We start from the raw sequence: 17,805 nt of genomic DNA on the forward strand, positions 1-17,805 counted from the left end.
AGGCTTACATGTATACAGTTTTGTATTAAAATAAACAGTAGCATCGATCTATATGGTCCATTAACTCACTGCACTTTTTAGGCGGACATTTTTACTACTTTCCATTCTACCATAGAGGTATAAAGTCCTAGACTTTATTAATATATCTATGGACTATGATTCTACAGACCTTGGCTGTGAACCCCACTGAACCATGACGGTAGTTATATATTTGGATTAACAAGTGTCACAAATTCTCAAGAAAATGTAATTCCGAATTGCAAAGGGTTTCACACTACATTTCTGGCTATTCATGTTATGTTTTTAATATGTAGAATATACTTATAAAATCAGTGTATTTGGGTAAGTGTTGTCGGCTTTAGTAGTTGGTGGACGGAGAGCTAACCTTCGCTACAGCGTCTCCCTTTTCACGTAATTCTACTGTTCTTCCGTGGTAGAGCGTCTGTGGGCATCTTTCACATTCCGAAATTCATAAATTGTATCATCCACTTTGACCTTGCTTGTTTATTCTCCAAATAATTTTACGATCCAATATCTTCATAGCTTTGAGTGTTACATCCGACTTATATTGTTGTGAAACATTATATATTAACCTAGTGATTCATTTTTTAGTTTACATGAAATATAATTTTATATCAGTATGCATTATATTACATTACTTTATTTGCTCTTAAATACTAAAATACGAAAGTAGCGAAAAAATTTCTATAATGATGCAACTCGTATGTAGGTCCGACCGAGAGCAGTATGATGCAGTCTGTGGTGAAGATGGCGGGTGTGACGGTCCCCTCGCTTGTTACTACTATTGAATCCGAGATAGAGAGGGCTAAAGAAGATTTAAAAGGTGTTGATGAGAGTCTGCGCAGGCTGACTGGAAGGGACTTCAATGATCCTAGGTAAATATATGTTGATTCATGACAGCGGGAAGTATTGGAAGTGCATGGGTGGGTCAACCTCATTGTTATTGACTGTAAGGAAAATCAATCGCTTCTGTAACTTGTAATTCCGTACGCATTGGACAGTTGCTTTGGTGGTGTACATAGATGAATGTGGAAATGATCCAGGTCATGACATAATGCAGGAAATTTGAGTGGTGGGGGAAGAAGATAAGGCCAAAGTTTACGGGTTTACGGCCATTTCGTTCAAACTTATTTCCCCAAATAGTTTCTACACTTTGAAGTTGGTTCGCCCACGCGTGGAGCCATTTAGAGCAGTTTCGTAAATTTGGATTCCAATTTGCCATTCAGCATTTGTTGTTTATTAACTTGATATGATATATGTCAGGTGAGACAGACCATATAGGCTGCTGTAGGGACACCACTGTATTTGGTTCATCATGGCCCATTGGTTTTTGTAGTGTGTTCTGTGACATTGCTTCGTCAGATTTGCCAGTTTTTGGTATGATGTTTTGATAAAACTGAAGGACAGCACATGCATAGAATTTACTATTGTATTTTTTTCTTCAGTAAAATATAATAATTATTGCGATAGCTGTAAAAAGTTGCAGAAATAAATAATTTTGAAGATACCAGCTTTACAACTTCATCAGTTTTCCATAAGCTGTGACAAGCAGCCACCCACCATATCGGACTTCTGTGTTGATGTGGCTGCAATTTGTCACTAATTCTTTGTCTCTGCTGACCTAACCTAACCTAAGTGGAATTATGTCGGGACGAGTGAGTTTTGGGTCCATATCGACCAGTTGCCCTCTGCAGGAATCCGGCCCTGATGTCAACTTTACTTGGTGTGCTTTAGTAATGTAAATGTTATTTCTGCGGAATATGGGGGTCATCAGTGAAGTATGAAGCCTTTAGTGACAAATGCCATTTCTGCAGAATCCTGTTGGCATAAAAGAATTACAGTACCATATACAGTTATGAAAGGCATCCCAGTCATTAAATTTTCATCATTTGTTAATGGGAGCTCTCTTGCAGTGTGTCCAGCATTTTCTTTGGAAATCCTTAAAAAAAAAGAAGAAAATGGTAAAATAAAAAATAGGGTAATGTAAAGAAAAATATTTCACAAATATGCTACCCTAATAGCCCAGCAGTCCTAATCTTGCCAGAATTTGAAAGGACTCAGAAGATGAGGAAAGATATAGAAACTGTAACAGTAGGAGTAAGTTGCAGAATAGTTTAACCTGCAGAAATACCCTTCTAGCAGTTTCCCCCCCCCCCAGCAAACATTTGTTTCTCAGTCATAAAGGTGGAGACTTACTAAAAGCATTTCATACCGACCAAAATTTATTGTCACTAAGCTAATCGTATAAAACTCCAACATAGTCTTACTTAACCTTCTCAAAACCTTGTGACACTAATTTCGTCTAACTTGAATGTTAACCTAACCCAAGAAAACAGTAACATGATGTAACCATTTATAATCCAATAATCGATCCTAACCTAGCCCTACTTTACCTAACTTACCTTATGGTAATTTGCAGCAGTAAATATTTCACTCGAGCAGTCTATCCACTGAAATGGAAAAGTACTGGTAAATGAATTCTGGTAGATTTGGGTAAATGTAGTTAATGCCCACCATTATGCTAAGAAACAAAACATATTTCGGGAAAGCAAAACACACAGAAACAACAGATAAATTATATCTCCATGAAATTGTTACCCAGAGTTTAAACATTTAGAAAAATATAGAGAACAAGATGGAAATTGAAACCATACATATATGAAATACAGTATTAGGCTAGAGGACTGTGAAATGAGATTATTGTCATGTGAAAGTGGATCGTAGCAAAAATTTTGAAACAAAAGTGGCTTGCACCATCAAATGACCACAGAGACTTGTGTTAGAGTGGCTTTCTGACATTCATCAAGCAGGCAATTGTGGCACCAACTCTGTACTATCATATACTTTTGCCAGCTATGATTACAGGCAGACCCTGAGATTTGATAACCCAGTATAGCGATAGGGTAGAAATATCACCCTACCCTGCTGAACAATGGCCAAAACCAGGTATAACATTTTTTTTTTTTTTTTCTACTGGTTTTGATATTTTAGACTTAAATTTTGTGTTTAGGTTGATTTGAAAACTATTTTTAGACTTAGATTAATCTTTTTTTGTTTTAGTCATAGGTGGAGTGAACAGTGTCATTCTGGGGTATGCTACAGTTTATTAGGTTTGATTTTTCCAGACATTTTTGATGATTTTCAGATTTTATTTTTGGGTTTAGATGTATTAAAAACTGCTTTTATGCTTAGTTTAGCTTGCTTTAAAGCTATTTGGCGGTTTAGGTTAGCTAGAAACATGTTTTTGGACTCGGATGGGTTTAGGAGGAAACCCAAGGCTCAAGAACGCATCTCTATACTTTACATGTAAAATCTACCCCGAGATATTATACCCCGCTAGTGATAGGTTTTTACGAAACCAATTGCATAATTAAACTGGGGTATGCCTGTACTATATGGTACTTTGTGTGTGTGTGTGTGTGTGTGTGTGTGTGTGTGTGTGTGTGTGTGTGTGTGTGTGTGTGACAGTATATAATAATTCATCTAAATACAACCTATGATTTTTAGGACCAGAAGAAAAGTATGGTAGAACACAGCTATTATTACTTAATGGCATCTTAATTAAGTTTTAAATGCAGTATCATTGTCAATAAAATTAGACAAAAAATATACTGGTATACAAGTTTTAGGTGAAAATCTTGGAGCTAAAATCGACCTACCAATATAAGCCACAGGATTTACGAATAATCTACATAGATCCTATTGCCTGCCTCCGATTCTGTATCTGATATGGGTTTGTCATATCTACCTTTAAAATGTTGTGGATATGCGTATGATAATTATGAAGTTACTGTATTGTACAACCCTTTCAGTTGTATATGAAGAATGCAGGATAATGGGAACCCTTTCATGAGGATAGTCAGGTTGATTTAGTCGCTAGGGCAGTCCATCACCATTCATTTAGTTGCTACTGACCTAATCTAAGCTTACCTAACATGTTCACACCTAAACCTAACTGGAACAACTTGGGGACGAACGGGTTTTGGGGCTGAATCAACCTGTAACTGTATGGGAGGCCACTACCAATAGCTATAAACAGGCCTAACATTGGTGCCCTTAGTATTATATTAGTTTTCTCTGCAGAATTTGGGTGTTGTAAGTGAATTCAACAGTTATGAAACTTAATCTATCTATCTATAGCCCGACGCCCTAATCCCGCAAAGGGTGGCCGCAGACAAAACGCCTCCAAGTCACTCTGTCACCCACCATTTGACTACCCTCCCCCCAACTCACCCCCCCCCTCCCTCATATACCTCTCAACTCCATCCCTCCACCTCATCCTCGGTCTACCTCTCCCTCTCCCTCCCTCCACCTCACCTACATACACCCTCTTAGTCAGTCTTTCATTCTCCATTCTCTCCACATGTCCAAACCACCTCATTGTATTTCTCCTAATTTTCTCAACCACATCCACATCTACCCCACAATGTTCCTTCACTTCTTCATTCGTCAACCTGTCCCTCCACATCACTCCACATGCTCCTCTCAAGTAACTCATTTCTACTGCTCTCACTCTTGACTTGTTCCCCTCTTGCAAGGTCCACGCCTCGCTTCCATACGTCAGGGTAGGGATCACAATACCATCATGCAGTGACTTCTTAACTTCCATACTCACCTCCCTATTTCTCATCACTGCTTTCAGTGTACCAACAACCTTCCTTCCTTGCTGTACCCTCTCACGTACTTCATCCTCCAAAGTTCCATCCTTACTCATCACACTACCCAAGTACTTGAATGCACTCACATTCTCCATATCCTCACCATTCAACCTCACTTCGCATTCTGTGACTTCATTCCTCTCAAACACCGTAACTTTACTTTTGTTTACATTAACTTTCAGCTTCCTCCTCCTACACACTGTCCCAAATTCATTCACCAAACCTTGCAACTCCCATTCATCTTCACTCAACAATACTGTATCATCAGCAAACAGCAACACCGGAAGCTTCCAAAGCTCACCCTCATTCATTAGGGCCAGCCCCACATCCACTGCCCTACCTTGCACCTCCTTTACAACCCCATCCATATATATATTAAACAGCCATGGAGACATCACACACCCCTGTTTCAGTCCCACATTGAGATCAAAGAACTCACTCAGCTCACCATCCACTCGCACCGTAGCCCTAGTTCCCTCGTACATACTCTTCACAGCACTCAACAACTTCCCCTCCACTCTATATATTCTTAATACCTTCCACATACCTTGCCTATCTATTCTGTCATAAGCTTTTTCCAAGTCCATGAAGGCAGCATACACTTTCCTTCCCTTCTCTAGATACTTCTCCACTAAACATCTCAGAACAAATATCTGATCTACACACCCTTTTCCCTTCCTAAATCCCCCTTGTTCTTCTCCAACTAGCTCCTCTGTCATATGCCTAACCCTGTCAATGAGTATTGTACCATATATTTTACCAGTCACGCTAAGAAGGCAAATACCCCTATGGTTACCACATACTTCTTTTTCCCCTTTTCCTTTGTACAGAGGAACAATTATACCTGATTTCCAGTCCTCTGGAACCCTTCCCTCTTCCCAAGCCAATCTACACAACTTCCATATCCACTCCACAACAATCTCACCCCCATACCTAAGCATTTCACCACACACTCCATCAATTCCTGGGGCCTTTCCCAGCTTAATCTTCTTCATCGCTTCCACTACTTCCACTCTACTGATCTCTTCCTCCCTCCTCTCATCTCTTCTTCTCCCAGCCATTCCCCAACCACTTATACTCACACTGCTCTCACTCTCTACATTCAACAAATCCTCAAAGTGCTCCTTCCATCTCCTTAATTTCTCTCTCTTCTCCACCAACAATCTGTTATTCCTATCTTTCACTCCCCTACTATTTCCCCTTTCACACTGCCTTACTTTCTTTACCTCCTTCCAAAACAATTTCTGTATTTGTTAATGCAAACTCCTAGACTTAGATCAATTTTTATTATTTGTTAGAATTACTGTACTAGGTAACTTAGTACTGGTATGTAGCAGGTTCTTGGGTCAGTGCTGCAAAACCACTTTGCTGTACAATTGGCCCTCCAACACAGAAAAATGCTTATGGAGGAGTTTATTGGTTTGTGATGAGGAGGGGTAGGTAGAGATGGCTTTGACTGGAGAGAATGGAGGATAACAGTTGAGTAAGGAAAGTGAGAAGTGTTAATGTTGGGGGTGGGGTTTCAAGAGGCAGACCGGAAAAGACCTGGGATGAGGTCATAAAGTGTGACCTCGGGGATTGGGGACTGAATAGGGATGCTGTTAGAGATCGAGCAACATGGAGAGCCGCTATTAGGTGACCAAGGCCGACTCATGTAAGCACGTTAGAACCTTTATAAACAATATGAATGATGGTGGTATTGTTTTGGAAAGAGTGCCTGTAGCTGTGCATGCAGATTTGTTCAGGTCATTACTTAATAAAGGTACCGGGTATGTACAGTACCAAAAATCAGCCTTGTCAGTGTTGTGACTTGTGAGGTTCATATACAGTTCAGTACATTAACTGTGGTCTTTTAAGATTGGATGTTTTCATTAGGGTCAAAGGGCTGGATGTATTAATTTGGGTGTTGGTCTGGGTATGTCAGTTTGAGCCTTGTAGAGCTGAATTTTAATTTGGTTTTTCAGGATTAGATGTGTTAATTGAGGTCTGTTCGGGCTGGATGTATTAATTTGGGTCTTCTAGGGCTGGGTAAGGTAGGCAGTACATCATCATTAACTCCATACCCATGTCATTTCAATGTTGTTCCCTTACAGCAGTCAGCGTCCAGACCAGCGGCGGGTGCGGCTGACCTCCAGTGGCCGTGAGGATGAACCCCCAGCCAAGCGAAGACCACCTGGCGGGGTCTTTGCCAGGTACAGTACCCTATCATCACTATATCCTTTTTATTCTAACTTGGCCCAAAGTTTCATCTGTTCGCAGCTTATTAATATCATATAACTCAGTGACAGCAAAACACAGTACTATGGTTCTACATCGTTTCCACAGCACTTGCTTATGGCTAGCATCATAATCTGTTGTCATAGCTCAGTATTCAGGATGGAGAGGTGGCAGTTTTAGGCCAAGTTGGAATTGAAAAAAATAGTACCTAATTTACATATTTTCAAATCACACTGTATCTTCATTGTATGTTGCCCTTTTTATATGTAGTAGTAAATAAGAAATCAGTACTGGCAGTGGAATTGCAAGAATTACCAGTGTACTTTTTAACAAGAAATAGCCAGTACTGTATTGCAACACTTTTCCTGGTGCGAGGCATATCAGAGTGCATTCAGTAAATATTAATAGTAAAGAACTTCAGAAACCTGTATTATTTTTCAGGTTCAGAGATTATGTGCAGTATGTGTGATATGCCCTGAATACCCAAAAATTTGCCAAGCAATTATTCAGCTTTGGAATGGCTTCTCTTATTAAATTGAAAGAATTGAAACACTTTATTCTCCTTTAATCATCACAGTTTGCTAACATTTTTATTTTATCCCCCCCCCCAGCTACCTCCATTCGAATTGAATTTTCATCTAGGCTGATGTGTCTTTTTCTGGAGGTGTCAAGTAGCTCTGCTGCAGATGGATATAACTTCCTGGTTCACTAATTATTTTGCAGGCTGGGTGCAGCAGTGTTAGACCAGCACCACAATGATGCACGAGGTGGTCGGGTCAGAGGAGGGGAAATACGTGGTGGGAGAGGGGAACTGCGAGGAGGACCAGATGACCTTAGAGGGGGTCCAGGTGACATGCGCGGGGGAGAGCTTCGAGGACGTGGGGGCGACCACAGAGGGAAAGGGGGAGAGGGACGGACAGAGCACCACCAAGATCTCAGAGCAGAGATCCATGGAGAGTCCCGTGGCCGGCGAGTACAGGAGGTGGCTGAGGTGGAGGACAAGATCCCTAAGGTTTGTGATATTTTTGAGTTGTGTTAGACATTTTGTTTGTAGATGTTTTATTTACCTGCCTCATCTTGGCTCCCTGATTAATAGTAAGTGATATTGTTGCCAAGTACCCTGCTGCCTCCATGCATAAAGGTTAATAAATGTGTGTACTGTAATATTATTCACGTGGCTAAACAGATACTTTGGGTCATTTTCCGGTATTTATTATTACAGAGGACTTAAATGATAATGATGATAATCAGTAAAAGCTTTGATTAATATGGAAGTATATCAGCACTTGCAATCAAAGCAATGTAAAATATACTCAGGAAGTTTCTGTTGGCAGTAAGCACAACCTGTGATTAGATACTGATATTTGTGCATAAGTACATGAGGCTTCTGATCTCCAAATAGTTGATAAATAGTAGTGTACTTCATGCCCCCCTGCAGGGCTGATTCTCTGTGAGGTAGTTTAACTCCACTGAGTCATAGTTTTATAACCAATGTATATGGTACCTCTTATGAGGCATGCATCTTTTCCCATGCATATCATCATTGTGCCTCATGTGAGGTCTGCAGCTAAGCCAGGGTTAATGCTGACCCATTTATTTTTATACAGCCATCTCTGGCCTCGTCGGTGGCACGGCCAGTGGGCGACAACAAATCCCGTACTGAGGCAGCTGCGGAGTTGACCAAAGATAGAGACTCCATGGCTAGGTCAGTGATTTGCATCATCTCTTTTTTGCACTTCTATATGCAGCCTATACATCATTGTTGCCTCTAGTGCCTTCAATGCTTCATTTCCAGTACATTATACAGTACAACATACATAAGTACAGTCACCTCAGACCTAACTGTACTGCTGTGCATAAACTACAATGCACTTCGTGCACCTCATTGCAAGTCTTATTGAGAAAACAAGTCTTCAGTTTTACTTGAGAATCCTTGTAGTAGAAGTGTTGTGATTCTTCTGGTCATTGGCTTAAAGTTCATTTAATCCTCAGACCATAACAACATACTTGGTACTGAATATAGTTTTTGGTACCAAACTGCTTTAAATATAGGAGAGATGGGGGCAGACTTGTGAGATTGTTGTGACCCAAGACTCATCAGGACATGACCAAAGGGCTACAGAAATCAGCCACTTAAGCAAGTCGTTCCCACTGAGAAAGAGGTGCTGGGGGCGAATTCAGTGTGGTATGGTGTTGAGTTGAGAGAGGTAATTTTTTTTAGAGTCATCCCACACAGTTTAGACAGTAGGTAGATTACTGTAGTTTATTTGGGCTGAACTTCAGTCCACCTGTGGGTAGGGATGTAAGGGGGGTGAGGGGCAGAATGACAATGAAATTTGATGTGTGCAAGGATCTGCAGTACTATTGCATGATTAGTACAAGTGGGTGTAATATAGAACTCATGCAATTGAAATGTTTGTATATAACACTGTGACTACATGATTAACTAAGTCAGGATTGGTCCTTTCTGCAGAAGTCGCCGCATACTTGTTTTTATGATGGGTACCCTCAAGAAGTTCCAGAATGATGAAGCTAAACAGAAGGACAAGGTGAGGAATTGCTGTTTTAGTGCATGTTTGAATATGAATGATAGTCTGTCAGAGGTTTTTGCATTGTGACAGTCCATTTCTGCCATGTACAGTTTTGTAATTATTAATAAGTTTTCCTTGTTGGTATCTATGCCTTCTGTTACAGTAAAATATAATATGTGAAGAATTTTTATTTTATAAACTTCATCACTGTCATTTGATGCATTGCTTTGTGGTCAAAGCCTTTAGCTGGGAATGGCCTTGACATTTATCTTGAGACTGTTCTATTCACACATGTCTCACCCATCCTTATAAGCCACTGTTCATGATTTTCCTTCTGTCTTGACAGGTGAATCTTTTACTATTTTCCACTTGTTTTTTCATCAGTCTCACTCTTGTGAGACTTTTTGCATATCCACATGAATTTTTTCATTCTAACTTAAGCAGCAATAGTGCAGTTGGCCATGGTGGTGGTTAGGCCTACCCCAAAGCAAGGGGTGCCAAAAATCTCTTGGTAGTATAAGCTGGCCACTTTTGTAAGCTTAATCTGGAAATATTCAGTGTTTTTACCCTTTTTAGTGAAACTGTGTTAATTTTTGTCGCAGAATTTAGAATTAAAACTTGAGATACCATAGGTATGACTGATGTCAGAAGACCACATAGGCTTTCATAGAAAGTTTGATAGTCATATATTTTGTTGCAGAGATAAATGAGAATAGAAGGAACATGGTGTGGGATTTTTGGTTGATAAACATCCAGGTGGTAATACTGATGTCATTAGTATTGTTAAAGTAGTAGCAGACCTGATCCTTCCTGATCCTTAAACTGAATAAGAAATACAAGAGGAAGAGAATCCAAGTATATACTCTGTCCTCCAATTCTGATGCTGAAAGCGAAGGTTTTGAAAATTTGAAGGAAGTACTGAAAAAGTACCGGGTACAAAATGCTTCTTCATGATCCTGGACCCATACCGTCTTTGGGTTAATATAGGATTAGATAGAGTAAATAAATTACATCAGATCAAATTTGTGCCAGAAAAAAAAGGAGAGTGCAGTAGGATTTTTAGATTGGATAACAAGAGTGACAGTTAAAATACTAGTAGATGGATCAATCTTAATGTGATGAATTCTTTCTTCCAAAAGTAAGAAAACATGTGGGAAAGACCAAATGGTGAAGTGTAAATTGATTTTGTTGTCACTGAAGCAGCACATACTGGTACAATGGAGACTGTAACTGCACCAAACACAGCACAGTAAATGTATGAAGTGATAATGTTCATCATCATCATCTGGACCTCCTTTCCCACCTTAGGGCAGGTTGAATACTTGCATTCAGATGCGAGAGAAACAGAGTTGGGGTAAAGATGATAAGTTGATTTTGATCTTTATACGTTCATCAATCTGAATTATTATGTAACAGGAGGAACAGAGGGCAGCCATAGAGAGAAAACTAGAAGAGAAAGGTCGTGCGGAGAAGGAGGAGTTGAGACGGGAGAGGCTGGAATTGTTCAACCAGAGAAAGGAACGGCAAGCTCAGATCAAACGCCTAACTGCCAAGATGGCTCGGATCAAGGAGGTAAGCAGTGCTGTTGGTAATGCTGCTGTAAGTATCTTTAAACAGACTATAATTATGGTGTGTAGTAGTGCTATCACTAATACAGTGTCTGACCAGAATTGATTGACTGGGCATCTTGTAGAACCTAATTTTGCTATTGGAGTTAAGTTAGGTTTCCTTTTGTGTATGTGTTTGTATGTGTTCACACACATGTTCAGGAGTGTATGTATGCATATGTGTGAGTGTGTGTGATGGTTTAACTCTTTCATTACAGTAATGTCTCTTCCTGTTTCTACATGATACCCATTTGTACTGGTGGGAATGAATTTTAATTTAAGGAAGATGATTGCTTTATGTTGCAGTCATACATCTCCCCCATAGTACTTGGTCTTTTGGTTAGTAGATGGAAGAATTATATTGCAGGAAAGGGATGAGCTTACAGTTAAAGTGTATTTCCCAAGAATAGAATTGTATCATGCTCATTTGAAGTACATGGCTGACTGCAGCATCTTAGGTTGTACATTAGTAGCTTTGATCATGATTATCCTTTTATTGTATCAGGTGTAGCACTCTCATGACTTGACTGTTTGACTGTGTGGATTGTAAAAGCAGTTGTTTCGTGATAACTGATGTTAATGAATGTACTGAATTTGTCTTTCCCAGCATGAGGTGTGGGAGGCCCATCAGTTGAAGTTGGCAAAGTTCATCCGGACAGAGGCATCTCCCCCTATCTTTTGGATTCCAGCCATCCACACCTCACGCTCCACCCATCTCGTACGTGCTACACATGAAAAGATTTCACGTAAGTTGTAGTAATTTTCATGTTTGTAAGTTTCCCTTTCTGGTTCATAGCTTGGCTACATATCCAACCATCTCTGTATAGCATTATTCATTGCCACATTATTCATCATTTATACCGCTTCATAGGTGAGCTTGATGTTCAGCGCCAGCGCATGAAGGCAGAGCTCGATGAGATGCTGGGGTCTCGGGCAGAGGAGGAAGAGGAGGAGGGTCGGGCAGGGGGGGAGGAGGGGGAGGAGGATGTGGTCCAGCGCGGGGGGTTGCGGTCTCAGGTGGCCAGGCAGGGGGAGGGGGGACCTCACAGCCACCATCTTGATAACTGTCCAGGTTTGTGGTCATCAATTTCTACCATTTGTTTAACTGACTTCTTTAACCCTGGTAGGATTTTCATACAAGTTCCATGCATATAAACATATTCTCCTGTTGGGGGATCTCACATGTTTAAGTCTGCTATTTTATACATTTAGAAAATAATTTTCCATGATTAATGGATGTTATTTTCGTGATGTAGTGGTAACAAAAATGATTCTCTTTGCAAAATACTCTTTTCTTTACTTGCTAATTTTGAAGTATATACCTGTAATTTGATTACAAACTGTAGTTTTAAAACAGAATAACGTGGCAGTATTTGTGCTTTTGGCATCACAGAAAGTTATGCAGCATCACAGATAGTTTCTCCTCTAAAGCCAAAATACTGTATAAACTTTACTCGAGACAGCTGAGTCAGGTACACTGTTTTTGTGGCGAGATGTTTGTAATCTAAATATTGCCTGCTTGTATAATGAAGCCATTGGTGTCCCTTTACCAGTATAAAGCTTCTTTAGGCATTATGTAATTTGATTACCTTGTTATACTGTATTTGTTTGATTTTTCATCTGTTATGGAGTAATGGAGAGAGGGATGGTGTTGGTAATGAATGATAATGGATGGAATATCTCAAATTTGTTGTAAGCTGATGATGCAGTGCTACTTGCAAATACTGGACAAAAAATTGGTAGACTAGTGCAGAGTTTTGTAGATGTCTGTGAGTGTTTTGCTTTGAGAGTAGATGTAGAAAAGAGTAAAGTGATGGTTATTAAGAAAGAAGGTGACTCCCAGTGTGATGTTACAGTGAATGGAGAGAGAGACTGAAGTTGGTGAAAGTTCAAATACCGGGGTACATTGACATAAGAGAGAGGAAAATGCAAAAGAAGTGAAAAGTAGAGTGACGCAGGAAGGAAAGCAGCTGGTGCTATGGTCTTGATAAAAAACTGGGGCTTGAGTGTTACAGCTATGCGAGGCTTACATGAAGGAGTTTTAGTGCCAACTTCAAATGCCTGGGTACATGGATAGAAAAGAGAGGAAAATGCAAAAGAAGTGAAAAGTAGAGTGACACAAGGAAGGAAAGCAGCTGGAAAGCAGCTGGTGCTATGGTCTTATTAAAAAACGGGGGCTTGAATGTTGCAGCTGCACGAGGCTTACACGAAGGAGTGTTAGTGCCAACTTTAATAGCTAAATGGATGTGAGACTATGGTGTGGCATAAAAATGAAAAGTCAGGAGTAGGAGCAGTGGAGATGTGACTGCAGAGGAATGTATGTGGAGTGCAGAGAGTGGATAGGGTACGGAATAATGTGATTCGTGGAAGGTACAGAGTGAGGAAGTCTGTGGACACCAGAGTCGAAGAGAGTTTACTGAGATGGTTTGGTCATGTGGAGAGAGTGGATGACAATAGAGTGATGAAAGAGATATATCTGAATGAATTTGAAGGAGGGAGGTGGTGAGGTAGGCCAAGAAGACTGGGATGTGGTGGATGTGTGTGTAAGGAAGAGAGGTATGGAAGTTGGTGAGGCTAAGGGACTGACAAGAGACTGAGTTGGCTGGATGAATTTTGTGTGGAGAAGCACATAACTAGAGATTTGGCACCACTTTTTAATGTGACAGTGTTCAGATTGACTTTCAGATATGTGAAGCTACAGAACATTGTGAAATTTTTTCTGGCCTATCTAATGGAGCCAGGATTCCATGGGCTTGAATGATGAGTGAATGGAAATGTGGCCTATTGAATTGGGCAGACTTAGGCCATCTGGATGTTATACCCCTCATCCTGCTGTAGGTTGGGAAAGGAGGTCTGGATGATGATGATGATTCATCTGTTGTGGTGGTGCTGTCAGTTATACTTGATTGTCTGTGATATGAGAGAGATTTAACTGACTATAGTAATTTCTCTTGCAGATTTGTTAGATTACGAGGCAGAGGAGGGAGAGCTAGTGTATGATGAGCCAGTTCTTTCAGGTAAGGAAGACACAAGCGATAAGGGGCGTATGGTTGTTCAGGTGGATGGGCGGGGCATGGGTGGTCGTAAGGTTGAGATTGTGGCTGGACAGGGTGGGAGCAGGGGTGATCTGGGTTCAGGGGATGTGGGAGGAGTAGGGGAAGGGAATGATAGTGAGAAGGAGAATGAAGGTAGGCGCAAGGAGAGGGATCGGGAGGACAAGCGTAGGGAAAGGGACCGTGGTGATAAGAGGAGTAAGGATAGGGCCAAAGAGAAAGGAAAAGAAAGTGAAAGAGAGAGAGGGAGGGATGGTGAGAAGGAGAAAGGGAGGGATGGTGAGAGGGAGAAAGGGAGGGATAGTGAGAGGGAAAAGGGTAGAGAAAGTGAGAGAGACAGGGGGAAAGATAGTGAGAGAGATCAGAGCAAAGGCAGAGATGGGAAGGAGAGATCTAACAGTGGAAAGGGAAAGGAGAAGAGTAAGGAAGTTAGAGAAACTGATAAGGAGATATCAAAGGTAAGCGAACCAGAAAGGGAATCACTAGAGTTAGAAGATAATGAGGATGACTTAGCAACAACCATTGTACATATAAAGATAGAAAAAGATGATGAAGTGGATTCGAGAGATACCACAGATCCCATACTGAAAATAGTTAAAGAGGAGAAGCCTGATAAACCTCCTGGGAAGAAGGGAAAAGATTCAGGAGTCTCTGAATCTGCTGAATGTACATCTCCTGTTCCACTTACTGAATCCCCCTCTGTCCAACCTCCACCTGAAGACTCTCTTCCTCCTCTGCCTCCTCCCCAGTCTACCACTGCTACCTCTCCTCCACCTCTTCCTCCACCTGCTAGCTCTTCTCCACCACCTCTTCCTTCCAGCTCACCCCAGCCTTCTCCAAATCAGACCTCAGAACCAGAGGAAATGGGTGATAATGGGGATGATGAGGGGGATAATGATGATGATGTTGAAAATGAGAAGATGGAGACAAATGAGGAGGTGGGCTCAGATACTGATGCAGGCAAAGCAAAACCATCAGAACCTCATAATGATGACAGCCAGTCGGAACCTACTGCTGTGCCTCAGGAGAAAAAACCACAGCGAGAGTCAAATGGGGACTTGGATGCAAAGTCATCCAAGGCCAAGCCACACCATAAGGAAGACAGAAAGAAGTCTGGAGATAAGAGTGATAAAACAAAGAGCAAGGCAGGGACAGAAAAGAAAAAGCAAGATAAAGTTTCACGCAAAAGGAAGCATGACTCAAGCAGTGAAAGTAGTGAGGATGAGAGTAGCAGCGATGAGAGCAGTAGTAACACTTCTGACTCAGAGTCTTCTTCTTCATCTTCATCCTCATCTGGCTCATCTTCTGACTCTTCCACCTCTTCGGAGTCCTCCTCCTCTTCTCACTCCTCTTCCTCTTCTGGGTCTGAGCGAGATAAGAAACAGAAGAAGAAGAAAAAGGAGAAGAGGAAGAGGGGGAAGCCAAGAAGGAGTGAGGAAGACAACAGCAGCAGTGACAGTGAGGTAGAAGAAAAATCCAAGAAGAAAGCCTCTGACAAACAGCGAACCCGTGACAAAAGGGGGAGATTACCAACGAAAAAACTGAAGCGGGAACCTGGAAGTGATAATGAAAAGGGGAAGAAGAAGGAAGGAGGAAAAAGAGATAGGCATAGGGACAGAGAGGGGGGAAAGCCAAAAGAGAAGGGTGAGGCAGAGAGAACTAGGGAGAGGGATTTAGACAGGAGGAGGGAGAGGAATAGGGGTAAGAAAGCTGAAAATAGGGATAGGGGTGCAGACAGAGGCAAGGAGCGTAGGAGGGAAAGAAGTAGGAGCAAGGAGAGGAGGGGCAGTGGTAGGAAGGATAGGCGATAGATAGAGGGGTTAGTTTGCAGGGTACGTGGGCATTTTTTAGAAGTGCGTATTAGTAATAATTATTATTATTATAATTGTTATGGTTTTGTTATGATTTATTATTATTATGATTTTTTATTTTCTTTTTTCCATTATTGGTATTATCAGTATTATTTGATAACCTGCTACTAAAGTGGGAGAAGGCATGTGGTAATATTTTTTTCATTGGGTTCATATTATACATTATTATTATTATTATTATTATGATTATTATTATTATTATTATTTAATTATCAGTTTCCAGTAATACTGTGTTTGTGGGTGTGACAAACTGTGTACAGTAAGGATCTTGATATGTATAGTGTGTTTTTTTCCTTAATACTTTCCTTGGATTATATACAGATATAACCAGGAGTCTGTAGATTAGTATATACACCTCTCCACCCCCTTCTCCCTCTCCCTGCAAGTTAGTTCAGAGAGAAAACCATGGCTGAATTTGATTTTACATGAGCAAACCCCTTCAGCCCGATTATATCTTGTTTAATTTTACTCTTGCTACTGCTGTACCAAATGGAGTTAATCAGATTAGGAGAGTATTCTAGAGGGGTTAATGGAAGCTATACCTAACCCCCTACAGTTATCCAGTTCTCTTCCACATTGAATAAAAATGTCTGGAAGTAGCTAGAATTAAAAAAAAAAAAAAAAAAAATCACCAGATTCAGGGGGTTAATGCTCCATGATATTTAGAAAAATGTACAATGCAGCTGTTATCTTTATCCAGGGTTTATTCAGTCATGGTCTGTAGAAGTTTACCTTACTACAAACTGCTTTATTTTCCAGTACAGTATACATGTCATAGATTTCTTCTTTGTTAAATAAATTTTGAAACAGTGTTTCCTGTCTCATTTAACCTGTGTCTTGTACAGTATAATAGGCTAACATTTTTGTTTGTTGCTGTCTTTCATAGAGTAGATAAATTAAGCAGAGTAATGGTAGTGTAATGCAGGAAGTAAAAGTTGGGTAGCTATTTTAAGTACAGTGTAAGACAGGAAATAAGTACAGTATTGGAAATTACTTCAGACACTAGTTTAAGTTTGATCATTTGCAGCTGTAGATAGAGTGTTTTGTTTATGTAGAATTGATGTTAGGTTGAGATGCCCACCATCCACTTACTCAGTGTCTTGCCTTCTTTTGGTGACTACATCAGATGACAAGCTAAATGGTTTCTTGTAGTTCAGGAAACATTAACTACAGTGGTTGGTACTCACATACTCAAATGAATGCCTGGTGATTATGTGGGGTAAGATGATCCAAGCAGATGTAACCCACAGGATTTTACATACAAGGGGTGATCGGAATTTAATGCTGTAATGCCATTCAGGGGTTTGTGTGTAATCACCCTCGCCTGATATGTCAGGATTGAGTTGCCTAACCTCAGGTCTCTATGCTCCTGATGGGGCAATAAGAGACTGGGTGATAATATTTTCATCTTAAGTTTTACTAGTGGTCAAAATTGTTGGCCAATGATGTGTTTTTTAAAATTAGCATCAGTGCAATTGGTACTGTATCATCATGGTCATCATCATCATCAAGACCTTTCCTACCCAAGGATAGGGTGATATGAAGTCTAGAGTGCCAGAAAAACTTGATAGAGTGAAGGAACTGACCAAAGCTTGCTCAGGTGAATGGGCCACATTCCTATTCATAACAAACCATTCAAGCCCCAGAATCCTAGCTTCACCTGATAGGTACAGATTTATTTCACACATGGCTTCATGTCTGACAAGAGTCAGTCTAATGACTCAAGTCAAAAGGGGGTGCCAAACCCTGGTTATACACTACGCACAAAATTAATCCAGTCACCTCAGTCCCTTGTCAGTTCCCTGGCCTCATCAGCTTCCATACTTTTTTTCCTCTAAATATGGTTT

The 17,805-nt window shown here is 40.6% G+C and overlaps 1 protein-coding gene across 1 annotated transcript; it reads left to right on the top strand.

Annotated features, from left to right (window-relative positions):
* The first annotated feature begins 768 nt into the window (after nucleotides 1-768).
* LOC145416612 (uncharacterized) lies at nucleotides 769-16,764 on the top strand. Its single transcript, XM_080285544.1, has 10 exons — nucleotides 769-896; nucleotides 6,776-6,871; nucleotides 7,620-7,666; nucleotides 7,736-7,908; nucleotides 8,504-8,601; nucleotides 9,370-9,445; nucleotides 10,844-10,999; nucleotides 11,642-11,780; nucleotides 11,906-12,106; nucleotides 13,992-16,764. The coding sequence occupies exons 1-10, from the start codon at nucleotides 769-771 to the stop codon at nucleotides 15,896-15,898; spliced, it is 3,021 nt and encodes a 1,006-aa protein (XP_080141670.1). The 3' UTR covers nucleotides 15,899-16,764.
* The last annotated feature ends 1,041 nt before the right edge of the window (nucleotides 16,765-17,805 follow it).

Source organism: Coenobita brevimanus, chromosome 107 (assembly GCF_032717465.1).
Source record: "Coenobita brevimanus isolate Jiangsu-jjx chromosome 107, ASM3271746v2, whole genome shotgun sequence".
Classification (NCBI taxonomy): Eukaryota; Metazoa; Arthropoda; class Malacostraca; order Decapoda; family Coenobitidae; genus Coenobita; species Coenobita brevimanus.

Coding starts and splice junctions, on each gene's coding strand:
- LOC145416612 (XM_080285544.1), top strand. CDS start 769: ATGGCGGGTGTGACGGTCCCCTCGCTTGTTACTACTATTGAATCCGAG. Junction 7,667..7,735: donor CCACAATGATGCACGAGGTG/GTCGGGTCAGAG, acceptor ATGACCTTAGAG/GGGGTCCAGGTGACATGCGC. Junction 8,602..9,369: donor GATAGAGACTCCATGGCTAG/GTCAGTGATTTG, acceptor TCCTTTCTGCAG/AAGTCGCCGCATACTTGTTT.